Consider the following 19,770-nt stretch of genomic DNA (forward strand, 5'->3'; position numbering starts at 1 on the left):
AAAGTGCCTCGGCGTGTCACGAGTGACACGCATGTCATAGGTTAGCCATCACTGATTTAGTAGGAGCAACATGCCGGCATTAAGCCAACTCTGGCATAATTCACAGTCCCCTGTGACCCTGTCCCGTGTCCCCCCCCCGTGTGTCATAAATCAGATTCTCCAATTAAGCCCATTCACAGGCTGGGTGTCATCAATCACGTTCTCCAATTAAGGGTGTTCAAGGGCAGAAGATCCGGTAGCCGAGCTACAATCTTTGTAAGATAAATGTTGGAATGTACTTCTGGTTTTAAACTGCTGCACTTTTTAAGATAATGCTGGAATGTACTTAGAACATAGAACATAGTTCTGGCTTAAGATCCAGGCACGGCTAGAAGAATTGACAAAACAAAATATTAAGTTTAACCCAGAGACCTTCTTATTGGGAATGTCAGACCGACATGGGACAAGAAGCATCAGCATTTAATATTACACATCATTACAGCGGCCAGGATAGCATTTGCTCAAAACTGGAAATCGACAACGGTTCCCACAGATTTGGCAGTAATCAATCAAATTCACCAATGCGCAGAAATGATTAGATTAACCATGATATTAAAAAACAAGGAAGAAGGGGACTTCTTCACCATATGGAATATATGGTACAAATGGTTGAGTAAAATGGAAGTAAAGATGTTTAGTGAAAATGATTAAAGAAATAGGAAAAAGGACGAATATGTACCGTATATGCCAGCGTATAAGACGACCCCCAACATTTCCACTCAAAATATAGTTTGTTATATACTCGCCCCCTCTTCCGCATGCCTTCCACTTTTGCACTTTTTTTTTTGAGGCACTTTTGCGCACCGTGGAATGAATCCCGTGAAGCCAAAGGAGCAGCCAGCCTTCTCCCAGCTCCCAAGGAAAGCGAGGCTTGCACCGCCCGAGCTCCGCTGAGGTATCCGGCTGGGGCTGTCAGGAGTTGTTACCGCTGGCGCTGGCTCCAGTCCCACGTTGCCTCGGGAAGGGAAAGGCAAAAGCGCGACTGGAGCCGCGGGAGCCGCCCCAGCGGTAACAACTCCTGACAGCCCCAGCCGGATACCTCAGCGGAGCTCGGGCGGTGCGAGCCTCGTTTCCTTGGGAGCTGGGAGAAGGCTGGCTGCTCCTTTCGGCTTCACGGGATTCGTTTCCACGGTGCGCAAAGTGCCTCAGCCGCGGCAGCCGCAGTGCTTCCCAATTACTATTTGCCGGCGTATAAGACGACCCCCAATTGGAGGCATGTTTTTCAGGGCAAAAAGTCGTCTTATACGCCGGCAAATACGGTATATAGACATGTATACATGTAAAGTAATTGTTAGGATATGTGCAGAGTAACCCTTATATAAAAAGGAGATGCACACGGAAACGGTTTATGAGAGCAGTTATGAATAGATGTACAGTCACACAGAGTTAAACAAGTGGTATTAATGTTTACTTGAAGAAATAGCACAGTCCAATAAACAGTCCATGTCATACACGTTTTTAACAGTCCAGAAGTATCCAGTTATAAAGTCTTCTTACCGGTTTCACGTCTTTTACAGCAGACAAATATCAAACCATAATACAACATGTATCCTTCGATATCAACAGAATATCAAAATAAACAAAGTTAGTCAGTATCAGTCCGTAATCAGTAAGTATTAGTATCAAGAGAGATCTTCAGTGAAAAAGAGAAAGAGAATTAAACCATGATCTATAGCTCCCTCTTATGGCAACTTGTAGCATAATCAACCAACCAGAACACAGCATAATATACAGTATTTTTCCTTAAAGCTACAAACATATATATTTGTAGTTTATATATTGTCAACCCAACTACATTATTTACATATACATAATAGTAAATAACTATTGTAACTTAATAACAATACAAATAAGGATTTAGCAAATAAGTTATAGATATATATGAAGTAAATGAACTTAATTGACACTTAATAGATATATATACTATTATGACAATGCTGCAAAATTGAGAATATGTTTCTTTTTTTAATTTTTTGAAACTCAGAATAAAAATTATTTATTAAAAAAATAGAACGTAGAATAACAGAGTTGGAAGGGACCTTGGAGGTCATCCAGTCCAACCCCTGCCATACTGCCCCTTCAGACTTCCTCCCCCTTGTTTATGGCAACTCGAAAACAGGCATAGGAATGTTTTACAAGTTGACACGTGGGAAGAAAGGTAGTAAAAGGAAGCAATACTCACATGGCAACTTTCACGTTTAGTGGCAGAAATTTGGGGCTCCATTGTGGTCGCGAATCGAGGACTACCTGTATGAGAGTGAACGTCAATAAAAGGTGGCTTCCGATAGGCCCGTGATGGCGAACCTATGGCACGCGTGCCACAAGTGGCACACAGAGCCATTTGTGGCGGCGCACGAGCTGCAGGCAAACTTACCTCACTGTAATACCGGAAGTGACGAAACAGGCCTATTATTCATCCTGAAAAGCCTCTGGGAGGCCGAAAAAGGCCTCAAACCAGCCGAAAAATCAGCTGTGAGGCGCAATGCAGCTAAGGGGGTGGCAGTGGGGGGATTGCGCGTGCCTGCGCAGGGAGCATGGGGGGCACATGGCATTCTGGGTGCTGGCATGCTAACACGAGCACCCTAACACGCGCAATTTTTGACCCAGGAGCCCGAAAAGGTTAGCCGCCCCTGCGATAGGTGATTGCAGCTTTTTCGTTCCGTCCCGTTTAGGTGCCGCCCTTCAGCCCTTCTCCGGGTCCCTTGATGTACCCCGCTAGCCTTGGGCCCATGGACGGCAGCGGGATGAGAGCCAGATACCGCTCCTCGCCCACCGTCTACAACTCTCCCACGGGAAAAGCTGACTACATGACGGATTTGAAGTCGCTCGACAGCTTCCTTCGAAACGAGGAGGAGAAACAGCACAGGGTGCAGCTGGGTGAGTGGCTGCCTTCACCGAAGCTCCTCAGAAGATAAGTTGCTCGCCGTTCGGTGTGTCTTCTGGTCCATAGGTTAAGGCCTCAGGCTAGAAATCAGGAGGTGGTGAGTTCTAGTCCCGCCTTAAGCGTGAAAGCGGGCTGGGTGACTTTGGGCCAATCACCAGGAGACTGGGAGTTCTAATCCCGCCTTAAGCATGAAAGCTGACTGAGTGACTATGTGCCAATCACCAGGAGACTGGGAGTTCTAATCCCGCCTTAAGCATGAAAGCTGACTGAGTGACTATGTCAATCACCAGGAGACTGGGAGTTCTAGTCCCCCCCTTAGGCATGACAGTCAGCTGGGTGACATTTGGTCCAGTTACTAGGAGCCTGGGAGTTCTAGTCCCATCTTAGGCATGAAAGCTGACTGGATGACCCTGGGCCAATCACCAGGAGACGAGGAGTTCTAGTCCCACCTTAGGAATGAGAGCCAGTTGGGCATCTTTGGCCCAATTACTAGGAGTCAGTGAGTTCTAGTCTTTTTGAGTGATAAGCCCAGTCACCCAGCCGGATTTTGTGCCTAAGGCGGGACTAGAACTCACCGTCTCCTAGTTTTCTAGTCACCATCTTCACCACCTCTTCAATCTGGCTCTCTGACTTTGCCACCCAGCCGTAGGAGGCTGTTGTTCTGACCCAAACCTGGTTCTAAGACAAAGGCAGCAGCACAACCTTTTAATGTTTCATCTATGAATTCTGTTTTTTCACAGATAAAAGGCTACTTCCAACTAATTAGCTCCGACAAGAAAGAGCCTGGCCAAGTTTTTGCAAGGCTGGCAAAAAACAATAGATAAGAAATAGTTTACAACACAATAGTTTTAAATACTAACTGTAATGTCCACGAGGCCGAGTTTCAAAACGTCTTTGCCTTCTGCAAAGACGGTTAATTTCGCAGCTGGCTTTTATTTTCTTGAAGGAGGGGCCATCATCTTGCAGCCTTACTCCCGAGTCCCCCATACTGTTGTAACTGTTCTTTCCTCCAAGCAATCTTTCGTGCACACGCACTTGGCACAGGCTCCTCGGGAACCTCCTCATCATTGCTGCTGCCAGCCCCCACAATCTCTGAAGGCAGCCGCCCACTCCCTCATGGTCCTGGCCCCTCACCTGAGTCCTCGCTCTCCTCAGCCGTCCGCACCTGCTGCCGGCTAACCACAACAGCTGTAGTAAGATCCAGTACCTGCCTTGCTCAAGTTTCTCTGGCTCGTTGCAGGCAGTTCAGATTCCAGCTCTCCGTCAAACAGCCCAACTTTTTGGAGCTACGGTCGCTCCATGGCTGACTACGCCCAGATGCTCCGGAAATTTCAGTACCAGCCGGCCTACAGGTCCCAGGCCCCCTCGGCTCACAAGGACGAAGCCGACCTGAGTTCCAAGCAAGCTGCCGAAGAGGTAAAAAAAACCTCGACGGGAAACTGTTGGTTCTCCGTTATGAAAAATGGTCATAAGCCACTTTTTCAGAGGTGTTTAAGTTCAAAAGGACACTAAATGGACTGTTGTAAGTGGAGGACCTACCTGTAAATTACAGCTGGTGGAGTTAATGGAAGCGTATACTGTGTTCCTACTATTAACTACATCTGGAGATAGCCAGCTGGTGCCCCTGTTCAAACTGAAACAGAGATGAGAGAGAGAGAGAGAGAGAGAGAGACAGAGATAGATAGAAAGATAGAGATAGACAGACAGACAGACAGACAGAGATAGATGATAGAGATATAGATAGAAATAAGATGATAGATGGATAGACAAGATAGATAGCTACATAGATAATAGAGATAAGATAGGTAGATCAATAGATGATAGAGATAGAAAGATATGATAAATAGATAAAGATTAGATAGATGATAGATAGATAAGAGATAGATGATAGATAGATGATAGAAATAGATAGATGTGATAGATATAGCTAGATAGATGATAGAGATAGATATGATAGATAAGACAGACAGTGACAGATAAAGAGTGGGTGGGTGGATGAATAGAGATAGATAGATAGATAGATAGATAGATAGATAGATAGATAGATAGATAGATAGATAGATAGATGACAGAAATAGAGATAGAGATGAGATACATGATATAGATAGACAAGATAGATACATAGATGATAGAAATAAGAGATAAAGATAGATATGATAGGTAGAAATAGATAGATGATAGATAAGAGATAGATATGATAGATAAGACAGACAGTGACAGATAAAGAGTGGGTGGGTGGATGGATGGATGGATGGATGGATAGATAGATAGATAGATAGATGACAGAAATAGAGATAGAGATGAGATACATGATATAGATAAGATAGATACATAGATGATAGAGATAAGAGAGATACATAGATGATAGAAATAAGAGATAAAGATAGATATGATAGGTAGAAATAGATAGATGATAGATAAGAGATAGATATGATAGATAAGACAGACAGTGACAGATAAAGAGTGGGTGGGTGGGTGGGTGGGTGGATGGATGGATGGATGGATAGATAGATAGATAGATAGATAGATAGATGACAGAAATAGAGATAGAGATGAGATACATGATATAGATAAGATAGATACATAGATGATAGAGATAAGAGAGATAGAGATAGATATGATAGGTAGAAATAGATTAGATAGATGATAGATAAGAGATAGATATGATAGATGATATAGAGAAGATAGAGATAGATAGATGATAGATAGAGGTAGGTAGACAGACAGACAGACAGGGGATAGACAATGACAGATAAAGAGTAGATGGGTGGGTGGGTGGGTGGGTGGATATAGATGGATAGATAGATGAGAGAGAGAGATCCTTCAAAACTTCTTGTGTTTTCCTGGCCAGGTCTGGGCCCGGGTTTCAACAAGCAGACAGCTGTTCGATCACATGGATTCTTGGACTGCCAAATTCAGAAACGTGAGTTTTGCTTTTGGCCTCGGGGGTGTGCGTGCGTATGTGTGTGTGTTCAAATGTGACACAGCCCTGGAAATCCCCTTCTGAGGTTGGAGCTCAGGGAAGTGGGCGACTCAGGCTAAATGGGGGCCATTGGACCCGAAGTGCACCTGGTCCGCTCCTTACAACCGGTCCCTTCACGAGACATAGCAACCTAGAAAAGCATCCAGAACGTGTCGCCCTTCTAACTTCTGTTGTCCTTTCTCCCCACTCCACCCCATCCTCCCACCTCTCAAATCCTTTTTGGATCCCACAGTGGGTCAACGAGACGATTTTGGTGCCGCTGGTTCAAGAGATGGACTCCGTAAGCACCCAGCTGCGGAGAATGGGGTGTCCAGAGCTACAGATTGGAGGTACGGTGACTCTGCGGGGAAAAAAACACACACAAAAAACCTTTGGTCCGTAATCATGTGCTCCAACTAAAATATAGGGATTAAAATTGTAATTTACCCTGTTTCCTCGAAAACACAACCCACCCTGAAAGTAAGTCCTAGCAAGATTTTTTTTTTACACATGCACCCAATTATAAGCCCTACCCCCAAAATAAGCCCTAATTAAGATCCCTCCCACTCCAGAGTGCACAGGTAAAAATTAAGCTAAGGTGGGGATAGGGGGGGTGGAGATGCCCTACTACTTACCTTTGGACAGGTGTAGCCAGGCCTCACACACCCCGACACCTGCCTGGCCGGCCCATTTCTTACGCGGCCGGAAAGGCTTTCCTGAAGGCCTCTGGAGCTGAGAACAAAGCTCTGGATCGATCCTGAAGGCTGCAGGGGCCTTCAGGAAAGCCTTGCCGGCCGCAGAAGAAGAAATTCCTGAAGGCCTCGGACAGCGAAAAGGAGGCCGGGAGCGACGCACACAAGTGAGATTAGTCAGTGGATGAGACTTCGCCCCCAAAAATAAGACCTGGTGCCTTTTTTTGGTGGCAAAAAATATAAGACAGGGTCTTATTTTGGGGGGGAAACATGATATTTTTACAAACGAGCTTAGAATGTAGCAGCGTTCTAGAGAAAAGGGCTTTTCCTAGCTTGGAAGCATCTGAAGTTGTCAATTGTGTAGTGGGGGGAAAACATACGATGATAGAATGTTTTATACAGTTCCATTGATAGAAGATGGAAGATGGATGGGCTTCAACTCCCAGAATTCCCCAGCCAGCTAGCTGTCTTTTAAATGCAGATGGACTGCTGAATCTTGTCCTATTGGTACCCTTTTTTTTTTTTCCCAAGAGGCAACTGGACTTTCTGGTTTTTCTTTTGAAGACGTTTCCCTTCTCCTCCAAGAAGCTTCTTCAGCTTCTGACTGGATGGTGGAGAATGGAAGGGTTTATATTATATTTTATATTTATATTATATTATATTTATTATATTATATTATATTATATTATATTATATTATATTATATTATATTATATTATATTATATTATATTATATTATATTATATTATATTATATTATATTATATTATATTATATTATATTATATTGTTATATTATATTATATTATATTATATTATTATATTTATTTATTATATTATAATATATTATATTATATTATATTTATTATATTATAGTATATTATATTATATTATATTACTATATTATATTATATTATATTATATTATTATATTATATTATTATATTATTATATTATATTATTATATTATATTATATTATATTATATTATATTATATTATATTATATTATATTATATTATATTATATTATATTATATTATATTATTATATTAATTTTGAGACCGCTGGTCATTTGCATCCTTTTAGCGAGCCGTTGAGGCCGCTTGGAGGCTTACCTGTGTCCTCAGAGTCACGCGAGTGGGGCCAAGGGTTCCTCTATTCTGCAGTTTTTTCGGAAATGACCAGCGGCCTGCAATTTGGGATGGACACCCTTGGAATGGCCTGGGAGGAGGAATGGATTTCCAGAGAAGAAAAATTGCAGCCTACATAAGGAACCGTTTGCACCACTCAGGTGTGACCCTGAGGACGCAGAGGAACCTCCAAGCGGCCTCAACGACCCTCTAAATGGAAGCAAATGACCAGTTTTGTCTGCAAGGAGGGTCAATCCTTCCGTTCCCCACCATCCAGTCAGAGCCAAAGAAGCTTCTTGGAGGAGAAGCGAAACATCTTCAAAAGGCAAAACAAAACAAACAAACCCAGAAAATCCAATTGCCTCTTGGGGGAAGGCACCTTGAGACAACCGTAACCTGGTGGAGTGGGAATTTCCACAGACTTTTAGGCCTCTCGAGCGTTTTGCGCTGCAGAATCAAGAACTCTCGGTCGCAGCTACTTACTTCCCATTTGTGAGGTTGTCGCTTGAGCAAAAGAAAGTCCTCAGCTGTTACCGAGACACGAAACGGGGGGACTTTCTTGATGATGACAAAGGTAATAGTTTCTCTCTCTGTGTGTGTGTGTGTGTGTGTGTTCAAATACAGAGTTACAGAGTTCAAATACTTTACGCAAACAAAACCAGAGACAGAAGATTCAATTGCTCTGTTTTCACAGTCCTTTGGCGATCCTCCTAGAATCTGTCCGGCAATTCTGTATAGTTCGTAAATCACAACGCTGTAGTCAGACGCAAAACTTTCCAAGGCAAAATTCACTTTGTTTTCCAGCAAAGATTACGAACTCGTACGCTCCCTTGTATCCTCTGAGAGAGGGCGTGTCAGTCTCATTAATTAATCCTTTGCTGGACGGCTCTTTTCTAATTGAGATTGACGTCTCAATCTTCTCCTAGTTCTGGCATCCAGCCAGCGTCCGGCAGTTTCGTCACCGCTTGAAGCCTCCGACACACTTTCCTGATTAACAGTTAACACCTGAGGTGTAACTAGGGAAGTAGCTTCAGGGGAGGGAATGGACTCTGAAACCTCCAATAAATCAGGTTCATCTCTCGAATCCAACTCCTCTCCCTGTACCTGACTCCCCTCCAAGTCACTTAATAATGCAGGCTCGAATCTCAGTGCCAGATCTTCTTCCTCGCTCGAACCCACATCTGCTGACTGATCAGGTTCAAGTCTCAGAGTCACAACATGTGTGCGCGTGTGTTTATTTTTTATTTTTTGCAGAGGCCAGCCTGAGCAGCCTGAAGCAAGCAGCTTTGGTGAAAGGACCCCTTATTCCCACCCTGAACACCATCGTGCAATACTTGGACCTGACCCCAAACCAGGAATATTTAGTCGAGAGGATCAAAGGTGAAAATTGCTGTTTTATTTCTCTCCTGCCTTTAATTGTTGGTCTCTGAATCGTTCAAGTCAGCGAACGTAACTGAATAGTCCCCAGCAGTTATCCTGTTCTCCTCACAGCGACAACTCTGTGAGGCGGGTTGGGCTGAGAGAGAGAGAGCGATAGGACCAAAGTCACCCAGCCAGCTTTCATGCCTAAGGCAGGACTAGAACTCGCTGTCTCCTGGGGATAGGCCCAAAGAAACCTAATGAGCTCTTTTTCTGTCTAAGGCAAGACTAGAACTCACCATCGCCTGGGGATTGGCCCAGAGTCAATTAATTGGCTTTCCTTCCTAAAGTGAGACTAGAACTCACCATCTCCTGGGGATTGGCCCAAAGTCACCCAAATGGCTTTGATGCTTAAGATGGAACTAGAACTCCCTGTCTCCTGGTGATTGTCTCAAAGTCACCCAGCTGGCTTTTGTGGCTAAGGTGGGACTAGAACTCTCTGTCTCCTGGTGATTGGCCCAAAGTCACCCAAATGGCTTTCTATTCCTAAGGCGGGACTAGAATTCACAGTCTCCTGGTGATTGGCCCAAAGTCACCCAGATGGCTTTGATGCTTAAGGCGGGACTAGAATTCACAGTCTCCTGGTGATTGGCCCAAAGTCACCCAGCTGGCTTTGATGCTTAAGGCGGGACTAGAATTCACAGTCTCCTGGTGATTGGCCCAAAGTCACCCAAATGGCTTTGATGCTTAAGGCGGGACTAGAATTCACAGTCTCCTGGTGATTGGCCCAAAATCACCCAGATGGCTTTGATGCTTAAGGCGGGACTAGAACTCACAGTCTCCTGGTGATTGGCCCAAAGTCACCCAGCCAGCTTTCGGGCCTAAGGCGGAACTAGAACTCCCAGTCCTACGGATATACGATGAATACATAAATCCCTTTCCCAATTGCTGTCGTAACCCGAGGACTACCTGTAGTAGAGCTGACAGTGAAACAAACGAAAAAGAGCTGGGAAAAAAATTATTTCCCCCATGTTGGCCCTTCACAGTGTTGTTTTTTTGCTAACCGACAGAGCTTTCCCAAGGCGGGTGCATGAGTTCGTTCCGATGGAACCGAGGAGGAGACTTCAAAGCACGCACGTGGGATACGGATTTACCCACAGACTCCGGAGTAAGTCCACCACCTGGTCCAAAAGCCTCCTTAAGTCAGTCAAAGCAGCTGCATCCGATTCGTTGTCGCTTTTTCTGTTCCCAGCAAGTCGGCTTGCAGAGTTATTTGTATCCCGTCTTTTATTATTTTTACAAATAACTTACAAGGCAGTGAACGTATACAACATGTCTTCCTCCTCCTGCGTTCCCCCACAACAACCACCCTGTGAGGTGGGCTGGGCTGAAAGAGAGAACGATCGGTCCAAAGTCACCCGGCCAAATTTCATGCCTAAGGTGGGACTAGAACTCCCCGTCTCCTGGTGATTGGCTCAGAGTCCACCCAAACAGCTTTCATGCCTAAGGCGGAACTAGAACTCCCCGTCTCCTGGTGATTGGCTCAGAGTCCACCCAAACAGCTTTCATGCCTAAGGCGGAACTAGAACTCACCGTCTCCTGGTGATTGGCTCAGAGTCACCCAAACAGCTTTCATGCCTAAGGCGGAACTAGAACTCACCGTCTCCTGGTGATTGGCTCAGAGTCACCCAAACAGCTTTCATGCCTAAGGCGGAACTAGAACTCACCGTCTCCTGGTGATTGGCTCAGAGTCCACCCAAACAGCTTTCATGCCTAAGGTGGGACTAGAACTCACCGTCTCCTGGTGATTGGCTCAGAGTCCACCCAAACAGCTTTCATGCCTAAGGCGGAACTAGAACTCACTGTCTCCTGGTGATTGGCTCAGAGTCCACCCAAACAGCTTTCATGCCTAAGGTGGGACTAGAACTCACCGTCTCCTGGTGATTGGCTCAGAGTCCACCCAAACAGCTTTCATGCCTAAGGCGGAACTAGAACTCACCGTCTCCTGGTGATTGGCTCAGAGTCCACCCAAACAGCTTTCATGCCTACGGCGGAACTAGAACTCACCGTCTCCTGGTGATTGGCTCAGAGTCCACCCAAACAGCTTTCATGCCTAAGGCGGAACTAGAACTCACCGTCTCCTGGTGATTGGCTCAGAGTCCACCCAAACAGCTTTCATGCCTAAGGCGGAACTAGAACTCACCGTCTCCTGGTGATTGGCTCAGAGTCCACCCAAACAGCTTTCATGCCTAAGGTGGGACTAGAACTCACCGTCTCCTGGTGATTGGCTCAGAGTCCACCCAAACAGCTTTCATGCCTAAGGCGGAACTAGAACTCACCGTCTCCTGGTGATTGGCTCAGAGTCCACCCAAACAGCTTTCATGCCTAAGGTGGGACTAGAACTCACCGTCTCCTGGTGATTGGCTCAGAGTCCACCCAAACAGCTTTCATGCCTACGGCGGAACTAGAACTCACCGTCTCCTGGTGATTGGCTCAGAGTCCACCCAAACAGCTTTCATGCCTAAGGCGGAACTAGAACTCGCCTTCTCCCAGTGGCTGGCCCAAAGTCCACCGGGCTGGCTTTCACCACCTAAAGTGGAACTAAAACTCACTCGCGCCTGCTAATTAGCCCCAAATCAACCAAGCAACTTTCACACCTAAGGTAGAATTAGAATTCACCGTCTCCAGACGATTGGCCCAAAGTCGCCCAGCTGCCTTTCACACCTAAAGTGGAACTAGAACTCACCGTGTGTGTTTCTGAAATGTCCGACGTGGTGCTAAATCTTCCCTTCCCTTCTTTCCCTCCAGATCCTCATGCACATATTCTGCACGTATCTTGACTCCAGGCTGCCTCCCCATCCTAAGTATCCCGACGGGAAAACCTTCACCTCCCAGCATTTCATTCAAACCCCTGATAAACCAGGTAATGTAGGGTGTCCTTTTTAAAAAAAAAATAAAACATGAGTAGAATTTCAATTTAAGAACCACAAATTTCAGATTTTCAGAACCTCCTGATTTCTATTGCTAAGTTTGTTACGTGAGTTTCACCACTGTTGTTAAGCAAATCCCTGGGGTCGTTAAGTGAATTGTGCAGTCGTTAAGCAAACCTGGCTTCTGTGATAACCCGGGGTGGGATACAAAAGCAACAAAGTCACCCAAATAGGTAAAAGTCCCTTTAATTCCTTCAACTTTGGGCCTCCAAGGTCCAATTATCATTGATTGGAGAAAAAAAACTCCCCCACAAACAGTTGCGAAAAGGAAGAAATTCCGTTCAAACTTTACATATAAATTATAAATAGAAAAAACAACAACACAAACCACACTGAAGCAATTAAGGAGACAAGGCAGGATAAGGGCTTGAAGACGTCCACGGATATTGAAATACACACTGGGAAGGATGCCAGAACTCAGATAAGAACTGACAGACTATAATTTTTTTCACGCTTTGCTTCCAGCATTGGCCCATGCCAGCTGCAGCCCATGAAGGGGATCAGGGCCCTTTCCTCCCCCGTAGACCACGCCATTCACATTTCTCCCTTATCCGTTCCTCCCTGCGTGCCCTAGGATGAAGAGGGGGTGGGCCTGGGTCTTCCTCTGAATGGCCAGCTGGCCTGCGCCCTTCCCCAGTTTCCTCCACAACTTCCAGAGCCACACTCCCACTCTCCTGTTGGCTGTTCCTCCTCTCCCTTGGAGTCAGATTCTAACCGGGGCATGACAGCTTCCTCCATTGACTTTTCCTCATCAGAAGGTCGCCAAAGGGGAATCGTGACCCTGGGAAACACTGTAACCGTCATAAATATGAATCAGTTCACCAGTAAAACTAGCGAAAACGTTTAAAGATAAAATCAGCCAAATGCTGGAAGTGTCATCAAACACCAGGAACATACTACCATATGTGGTGGCCTTGCACAGAAGCTAAAAGATATTGGACTAAAATACACATACGGTTGGAAAAAAATGATCAAATAACGTATAGATTTGAAACCTGAAGTATTTTTTAATTAGGAATGGTACCCGAAGGTTGCAATAAAGAAAAAAACATATTTAATCATACATGTATTAACAGCTCCTAGAATTGTATTTGCTCAGTGTTGGAAAAGTGATACCGATAGAAGGAAAAGTAATTGAGAAAACATTTGAATGTGCAGAAAGGAATAGGTGAACGTTGGAAATTAAAGAGAAGAATCTGAATATTACATTGTTTTATCAGTGGTTAGAAACTAAAACAAATTAAAATGGACTAGATGTATTTATAAAGCAGTAAGAGAAGCTCGTGAAATAAAAAATATTGGATATTACTTACATGGGAATGTGCAACCGTCACAAATATGGATCAGTTGCCAGGCCTCCGAATTTTGATCACCCAGCCACGGGGATGCGGCAATGGTCGTAAGTGTGAATTAACAGCCTATTTCAGGGCCGTTTGCAACTTCAAACAGTCATTAAATGAACGGTTGTAACTAGAAGGCCTGGATTCCACAATCGTTGAATGCACAGATAGGGCCATCACGAACATCATTAGATTGTGTGAAGGGTTAGTACCACTTTACAAAGCCTTAGTAAGGCCACAGGGAGTGGGAGTGAGGCTCCGGTGGCTGTGGAGGAAACTGGGGAAGGGCAGAGTCCGGCTGGGCCTTCACAGGAAGACCCAGGCCCACCCCCTCTTCATCCTAGGGCATGCAGGGAGGAACGGAGAAGGGAGCAACATGGCTTACGGGAGAGGAAAAGGCCCCGATCCCTTTCCTTAGTTGCAGCTGGGAGAACAGGCTATAAGTGGGGTGGTTTGCACACAACTCCTTGCTGGAAGCAAGCATTTAGGTATAACCAGCTGGGCTCCACCAGTTAGTAATTTAGATCAGGGGTCTCCAACCTTGGCAACTTTGAAGACTTGCTGGCTGAGGAATTCTGGGAGCTGAAGTCCACAAGTCTTTAAAGTCACCAAGGTTGGAGACCCCCTGATCCAGATGGCATCTCGTTCCATGTTGCAATAGAACTTCATTTAATCTTGTTTCATCGGGCTTTCAACTGAGGCCAGATCCGATTCTTCTCACTCGCAGATATGTCGAACGAGAACCTGTTCTGCGTCTACCAGAGTAGCGTCAATCCTCCCCATTATGAGCTGGTTTATCAACAACAGGTCTACAATCTTCCTAAGGTGGGAGTATCGCAACTTCTCTCTGACTTTCCCAGAACAGGGGGGTGGGGGGTGGATTGATATGTCTCTGGGGTCCTTCGTGCTCTCTGAGCTTGGCTGTTTTTCTTGCAGACGTTTCGTGACCCAACTAGGTTATATCATCAGTGCTTAGAAGGGAGGAGGGAAACTTCTAGCTGCTGATATTACAGCTAGTTGGGTCACGAGACGCCTGCAAGAAAAACAGCCAAGCTCAGAGAGCACGAAGGACCCCACACTCGTCCTCCTTCTCCTCCCCATCTCTTTCTCCTCCCTCCTTCCCTTTTTCTCCTTCTCTCCACAAATGCCACTCCCTCCTAACACTGATAAAGTTCCCTAGTTGGGTCACAAAACGTCTGCAAGAAAAACAGCAAGCTCAGAAAGCATAGGACATACAATTATTGTTGTTGTCATCCTCTTCCTCCTCCTCCTCCTCCTCCTCCTCCTCCTCTCTGCAAACCTCATTCCCCCCATTCCCTTGTAGCACTGATGATGTTAGCTAGTTGGGTCATGAAAGGTATGCAAAGAAACCACCCAGATCAGAGAGCATCAAAGACCCCACAGTTGTCGTTCTCCTCCCCTCCTCCTCCTCCTCCTCCTCCTCCTCCTCCTCCTCCTCCTCCTCCTCCTCCTCCTCCTCCTCCTCCTCCTCCTCCTCCTCCTCCTCCTGTCTGCAAACCCCACTCCCTCCTGGCACTGATGATGTTACCTAGTTGGCTCATAAAACGTCTGCAAGAAAATTACCAAGCTCAGAGTGCACCAAAGGCCTCACCGTCCTCCTCCCTTTCTAGCCCTGATGCTGTTACCTAGTTGGGTAATAAAATGTCTGCAAGAAAACAACCAAGTTCAGGGAGCATCAAGGGCCCCACAGTTGTTATCCTCCTCCCTTCTAGCCCTGATGACGTTACCCAGTTGGGTCATGAAACGTCTGTAAGAAAACCCCCAAACTCAGAGAGCACTCAGGAACCCACAGTCCCTCCTCCTCCTCCTCCTTCTCCTTCTCTTCCTTCTCCTTCTTCCTCCTCCTCTTCTTCCTCCTCTTCTTCCTCCTCCTCTTCTTCTTCTTCTTCTTCTTCTTCTTCTTCTTCTTCTTCTTCTTCTTCTTCTTCTTCTTCTTCTTCTTCTTCTTCTTCTTCTTCTTCTTCTTCTTCTTCTTCTTCTTCTTCTTCTTCTTCTTCTTCTTCCTTCTTCCTTCTTCCTTCTTCCTTCCTTCTTCTTCCTCCTCCTCCTCCTCCTCCTCCTCCTCCTCCTCCTCCCTCCTCCTCCTCCTCCTCCTTTCATACCCATAGCAATGTTTCTCAACCTTGGCCATTTTTAAGATGCGTAGACTTCAACCCTGACACCCTTTCTGACATTCTTTAGCAAAGCCAAACAGCTTTGGGTAAAAACAAAACTAGGCCCAAGGGAAGAGGGGGGGAAAAGACACACCTTGTTGCAAGCGTAAACTGGTCAGGCTCTCACCTGTTTGCCTTCTTCTCGTCCCTCCTGTTTAGGGCAGAAACAACCTGTTCCACACCTTGCTTATGTTCCTGTACATCATCAAGACCAAGGAATCGGGGATGCTCGGGTACGTAGGATTCTCTTTTATATCTATTCCTGTCCCTACAGCTAATACTGGTGGTCCTCGACTTACGACCACGATGAAGGCCAACGTCCATGGTGCCGAGAGAGAGAAATCTGTTGAATGGGGTTTGCCCCGTTTTACGACTTTCCTCGCCACAGTTGTTAAACAAATTGCCGTTCTTAAATTGTTGCTGCAGAAGGCGCCTGACCCGTCTCCCATCCATCCACCCCCAGCCGGCCCACGGAGAACTTCAGAGCTGATCCAGCTCTCGAAGAAATCCAGTTACACACACACACACACACACACACACAGACACACACACACCAATCTACAACAGTGGGCCAGTGTGCACGCAATGCAGTTAGATTTGTGTGAGTGGAGGGCTGACACACACACACACACAAATGCCCACCGGCCCGATGTGCTCACAAGTTGTGCTGCCCATACAGGGGTTCCGGACAGCCATTCCCACGGCCCAATTCCGACTTCCCAACTTAATCTACAACTAAACAGGTGGCTTTTTCAAACCTGTTCTTCCCCAGTAGTTAGAATAGAATTAGAATAGGGTAGAGAATAGAATAGAATAGAATAGAATAGAATAGAATAGAATAGAATAGAATAGAATAGAATAGAATAAGAGTAGAGTAGAATAGAATAGAATAGAATAGAATAGAATAGAAGAGAAGAGAAGAGAAGAGAAGAGAAGAGAAGAGAAGAGAAGAGAATATAAAATAGAATAGAATAGAATAGAATAGAGGATAGGATAGGATAGGATAGGATAAGATAGGATAAGAATAGAATAGAATAGAATAGAATAGAATAGAATAGAATAGGGAATGGAATAAGAGTAGAGTAGAATGGAATAAGAATAGAATAGGGAATGGAATAAGAGTAGAGTAGAATGGAATAAGAATAGAATAGGGAATGGAAACAGAATAGAACAGAATTCTTTATTTGCCATGTGTGATTGAACACACAAGGTCTTGTTGTGTTCAAGGATTGAACACACCAAGTCTTGGTGCAAATGTTCTGTCCCCCCCAAAAAAAAAAAAAAAAAAAAAAGAAAGAAAGAAAGAAAAGAAAACCCAAAATGTGATTTTGGGTGCATAACAAGATTTAAAAATAGAGCAGCATATATGTTTTCTTAAGTTTTCGCGGGTACTTACATGAATGGTATTCAGCTTTGTTCAGGTATTTTCCCACGTCATTGTAGTTGTGCTTTTAAAGTTGTAGCAACGTTTTGGCAGAATCTCATCTGCCATCATCAGGCTTCTGTATTGTGTTCGTCTGTGTATATATATATATATATGTTTTTTTATTCTTAAAAACATACATCAGTATCATTTTGTGAACGGTGTGGTATCCGAGTGTCATCATTTTGACACAAAAGCAAGAATAATACATAAAAACATTACTCAATTAGTCCAGCTTGTGTAGTCTTAATGTTGTTACACATAATTGTATCAGCACTTACTCCTCCGTTTTTTCAATTATTAATATTTGCCCCATTCTTCTGATAGTAATAACTTTTACTTTTGAGCCTACCTAGTAACATCCTCTTTCAAATTCGGATCTTAACCTTTAATATTCACTTTATATATATTGAATAAAAGTATGTATAACAATGTTCCCCCCATTTCTAAAATTTTTAATCTATTCTAATCTATATATTTAAAAGTGAAATACCCTTCATTCATCATCACAACATCTCCAGGACCGTAAAGCCTACAAACTTGAAATTTGGCCCATATCTTCCTCTTGGCTTCTAGGTGTTCACTAAGAAAGAATTTTTCAAAATGATCATCAGAGCATTAGTATTTCATTATTTATTATTATTATTATTATTATTATTATTATTATTATTATTATTATTATTATTATTATTATTATTATTATTATTATTAACACGCTCTGATGCTACGGAGTCCTACTCCCCCTCCCCACCTGAAAAGAAATCTCCTCCAAATGCAAAACACAAGCAGAGGAGTTTCAGTTTCACTTTCACAGCACCAAGCAGCTTTAGCACAGAACAGTTGAGCTAAGCCACGCCCAGGCTCCTTGCTGTCTCCTTGCTCACACAGCAAATACTGTTTCAGTTTCCAAACAGCCCTCAACTCTCTCACACACTGACAGGACGCTAGCCAGATGAACACCGATGGATGCTGGTAGGCAGAGGTAGAATTTTTTCCCCTTATTTTCCTCCCCAAAAACTAAGCCCCACCACATAGTTTCATAGCGAAACACAGGAATATCGAGCTAGTATGTATAACAATGTTCCCCCATTTCTAAATTCTTGTATCTATTCTAATAATTAATACGGCCAAGAAAGTTGCTACTTCGATCTAATGTTGTCATATATAAACTATGTCAACACATAATCCTTCATTTTTCCATTATTCAGCACAGTTCATTTCTAGCTAGAGCAAAAAAATAAAATAAAATGTGAAATTCCAATGGAATTTTTGTGATCTAATCATGTCCTTTTCTTCACAGGCGAGTCAACCTTGGATTATCCGGCGTGAATGTTCTCTGGATTTTTGGAGACTAGCTGAATTCCCAGCCACGAACTCTTTTTAACTCCGAGAGGATAAATTCCTTCCCTAGGATGGGAATTTAGCTCTGAGATTGTAACTGCCTTGGATTTCACGGCCACACAAAGAGAAGAGGGGTGTTTTATTATTATTAGTTTTACAACAACGGAAGAGTCCAGGGGGGAAAAAAGACATATTTTAAATGCTGTTTCTAAGCAGGAGTTTTAAACGGAAGGGATGTTTAATTCTTACTCGATGAACGGAACTGCTTTTTTGGAAAAAATTTTGGAGGAAATCAGCCTGAAAAAACAAAATCTGGTTTGCTACTTTCCATTGATCAATCTGGAGCCCAAACCCCAAATCATACTTTTGAATCGAATACGGAGTCCCTAAATATATTAAGGATTGTTCCTTCTCTACAACCGATGCATTAAATAACACTAATCGAGAAAGATATATTAAAATCTGGATCCTGTGCCGTTTGTGTTCTCCTTTTCACAAAAGTATGTGCTTTCGACAACTAGCACAGAAAAGTTGTAATGTGTTTGTCTGACTCCGTGTGCGTGGTTTGAGGTGAAAATATTATGTTATTTCCAGAGCCGGGTTTTGCATCCGGTTTCGCTTTGAGAACACTCCTAAACATTATTTTAAAACTTTTTTTTTTTAAAGGTCTGTTTTTTTTAACAGGATTGGGGTGGTGTTTTTTTTGCAGGATTCTTAAAAATATCAAACTTTATGCTGTCCTATCAAGAGTTCATTCTGGAAAAAAGAAAATAGGAATTTTTCCCCTCTGTGTAACTGGGCAATGGAAGAAACGACATTGTGAGAATAATGTACTTTTTTTTTTTCAATAGGTATAAAAGTATTTCTCAAGTTTAAGATAGGTGGACTTCAACTCCTAGAATTCCCCAGCCAGCCAGACATGCTGGCTGGGGAATGCTGGGAGTTGAAGTCCACCTATCTTAACACTTGCCAAAATTGAGCAATGCATTCAAGAATGCCTACAAGCATTCACACCCCCAAGGTTGCAGGGGTGTGGGAAAAAACCCACCTAATTGTGGACATCTTGATAGAAAATCCTGCAATTGATTTTCCTCCAAAATAGTAGACCTCACCCAAGAGCGGAAAAATTACTTGCATCCTCTGTCACCCCGCAGTAGAAGTTTTAAAAACTACCTCTTTTACTGCAGCGGCTCACAAATATGTATTGTATATATATCTTAACCACTTCTCTTCAAAGCAACTTTTTTAAAAGGTGATTTTAGCTAATATTCCACTAAAAGATTAGCAAATGGAGTGCTTTTTAAAGAAAAAAAATTTTTTTGCTACGCATCTTAACACGTCCAGTGCTACAAAACGTTACCCGATCGTGTTTCTCACTAGTTGCGTCCCGATTGTAAAGCAAGTTGCCTTTAACGACTCTTTGTGCATTGTGTTTACAA

At 43.8% G+C, this 19,770-nt stretch overlaps 1 protein-coding gene across 1 annotated transcript in view; it reads left to right on the plus strand.

Annotated features, from left to right (window-relative positions):
* TMEM209 (transmembrane protein 209) overlaps positions 1–18,804 on the plus strand; it is a 32,996-nt gene extending 14,192 nt beyond the window's left edge. The window contains exons 7-15 of the mRNA XM_087968947.1: positions 4,164–4,339; positions 5,775–5,846; positions 6,139–6,235; positions 8,959–9,084; positions 10,134–10,231; positions 11,872–11,986; positions 14,121–14,218; positions 15,727–15,800; positions 18,291–18,804. Coding sequence (XP_087825073.1) covers positions 4,164–4,339; positions 5,775–5,846; positions 6,139–6,235; positions 8,959–9,084; positions 10,134–10,231; positions 11,872–11,986; positions 14,121–14,218; positions 15,727–15,800; positions 18,291–18,345 — 911 coding nt within the window. The 3' untranslated portion in view covers positions 18,346–18,804. The remainder of the gene's footprint in view (positions 1–4,163; positions 4,340–5,774; positions 5,847–6,138; positions 6,236–8,958; positions 9,085–10,133; positions 10,232–11,871; positions 11,987–14,120; positions 14,219–15,726; positions 15,801–18,290) is intronic.
* Positions 18,805–19,770: the final 966 nt, after the last annotated feature.

This window comes from Notechis scutatus, chromosome 6, assembly GCF_049901735.1.
Source record: "Notechis scutatus isolate UNSWTSFEM ecotype Mainland chromosome 6, rNotScu1.2, whole genome shotgun sequence".
Taxonomy (NCBI): Eukaryota; Metazoa; Chordata; class Lepidosauria; order Squamata; family Elapidae; genus Notechis; species Notechis scutatus.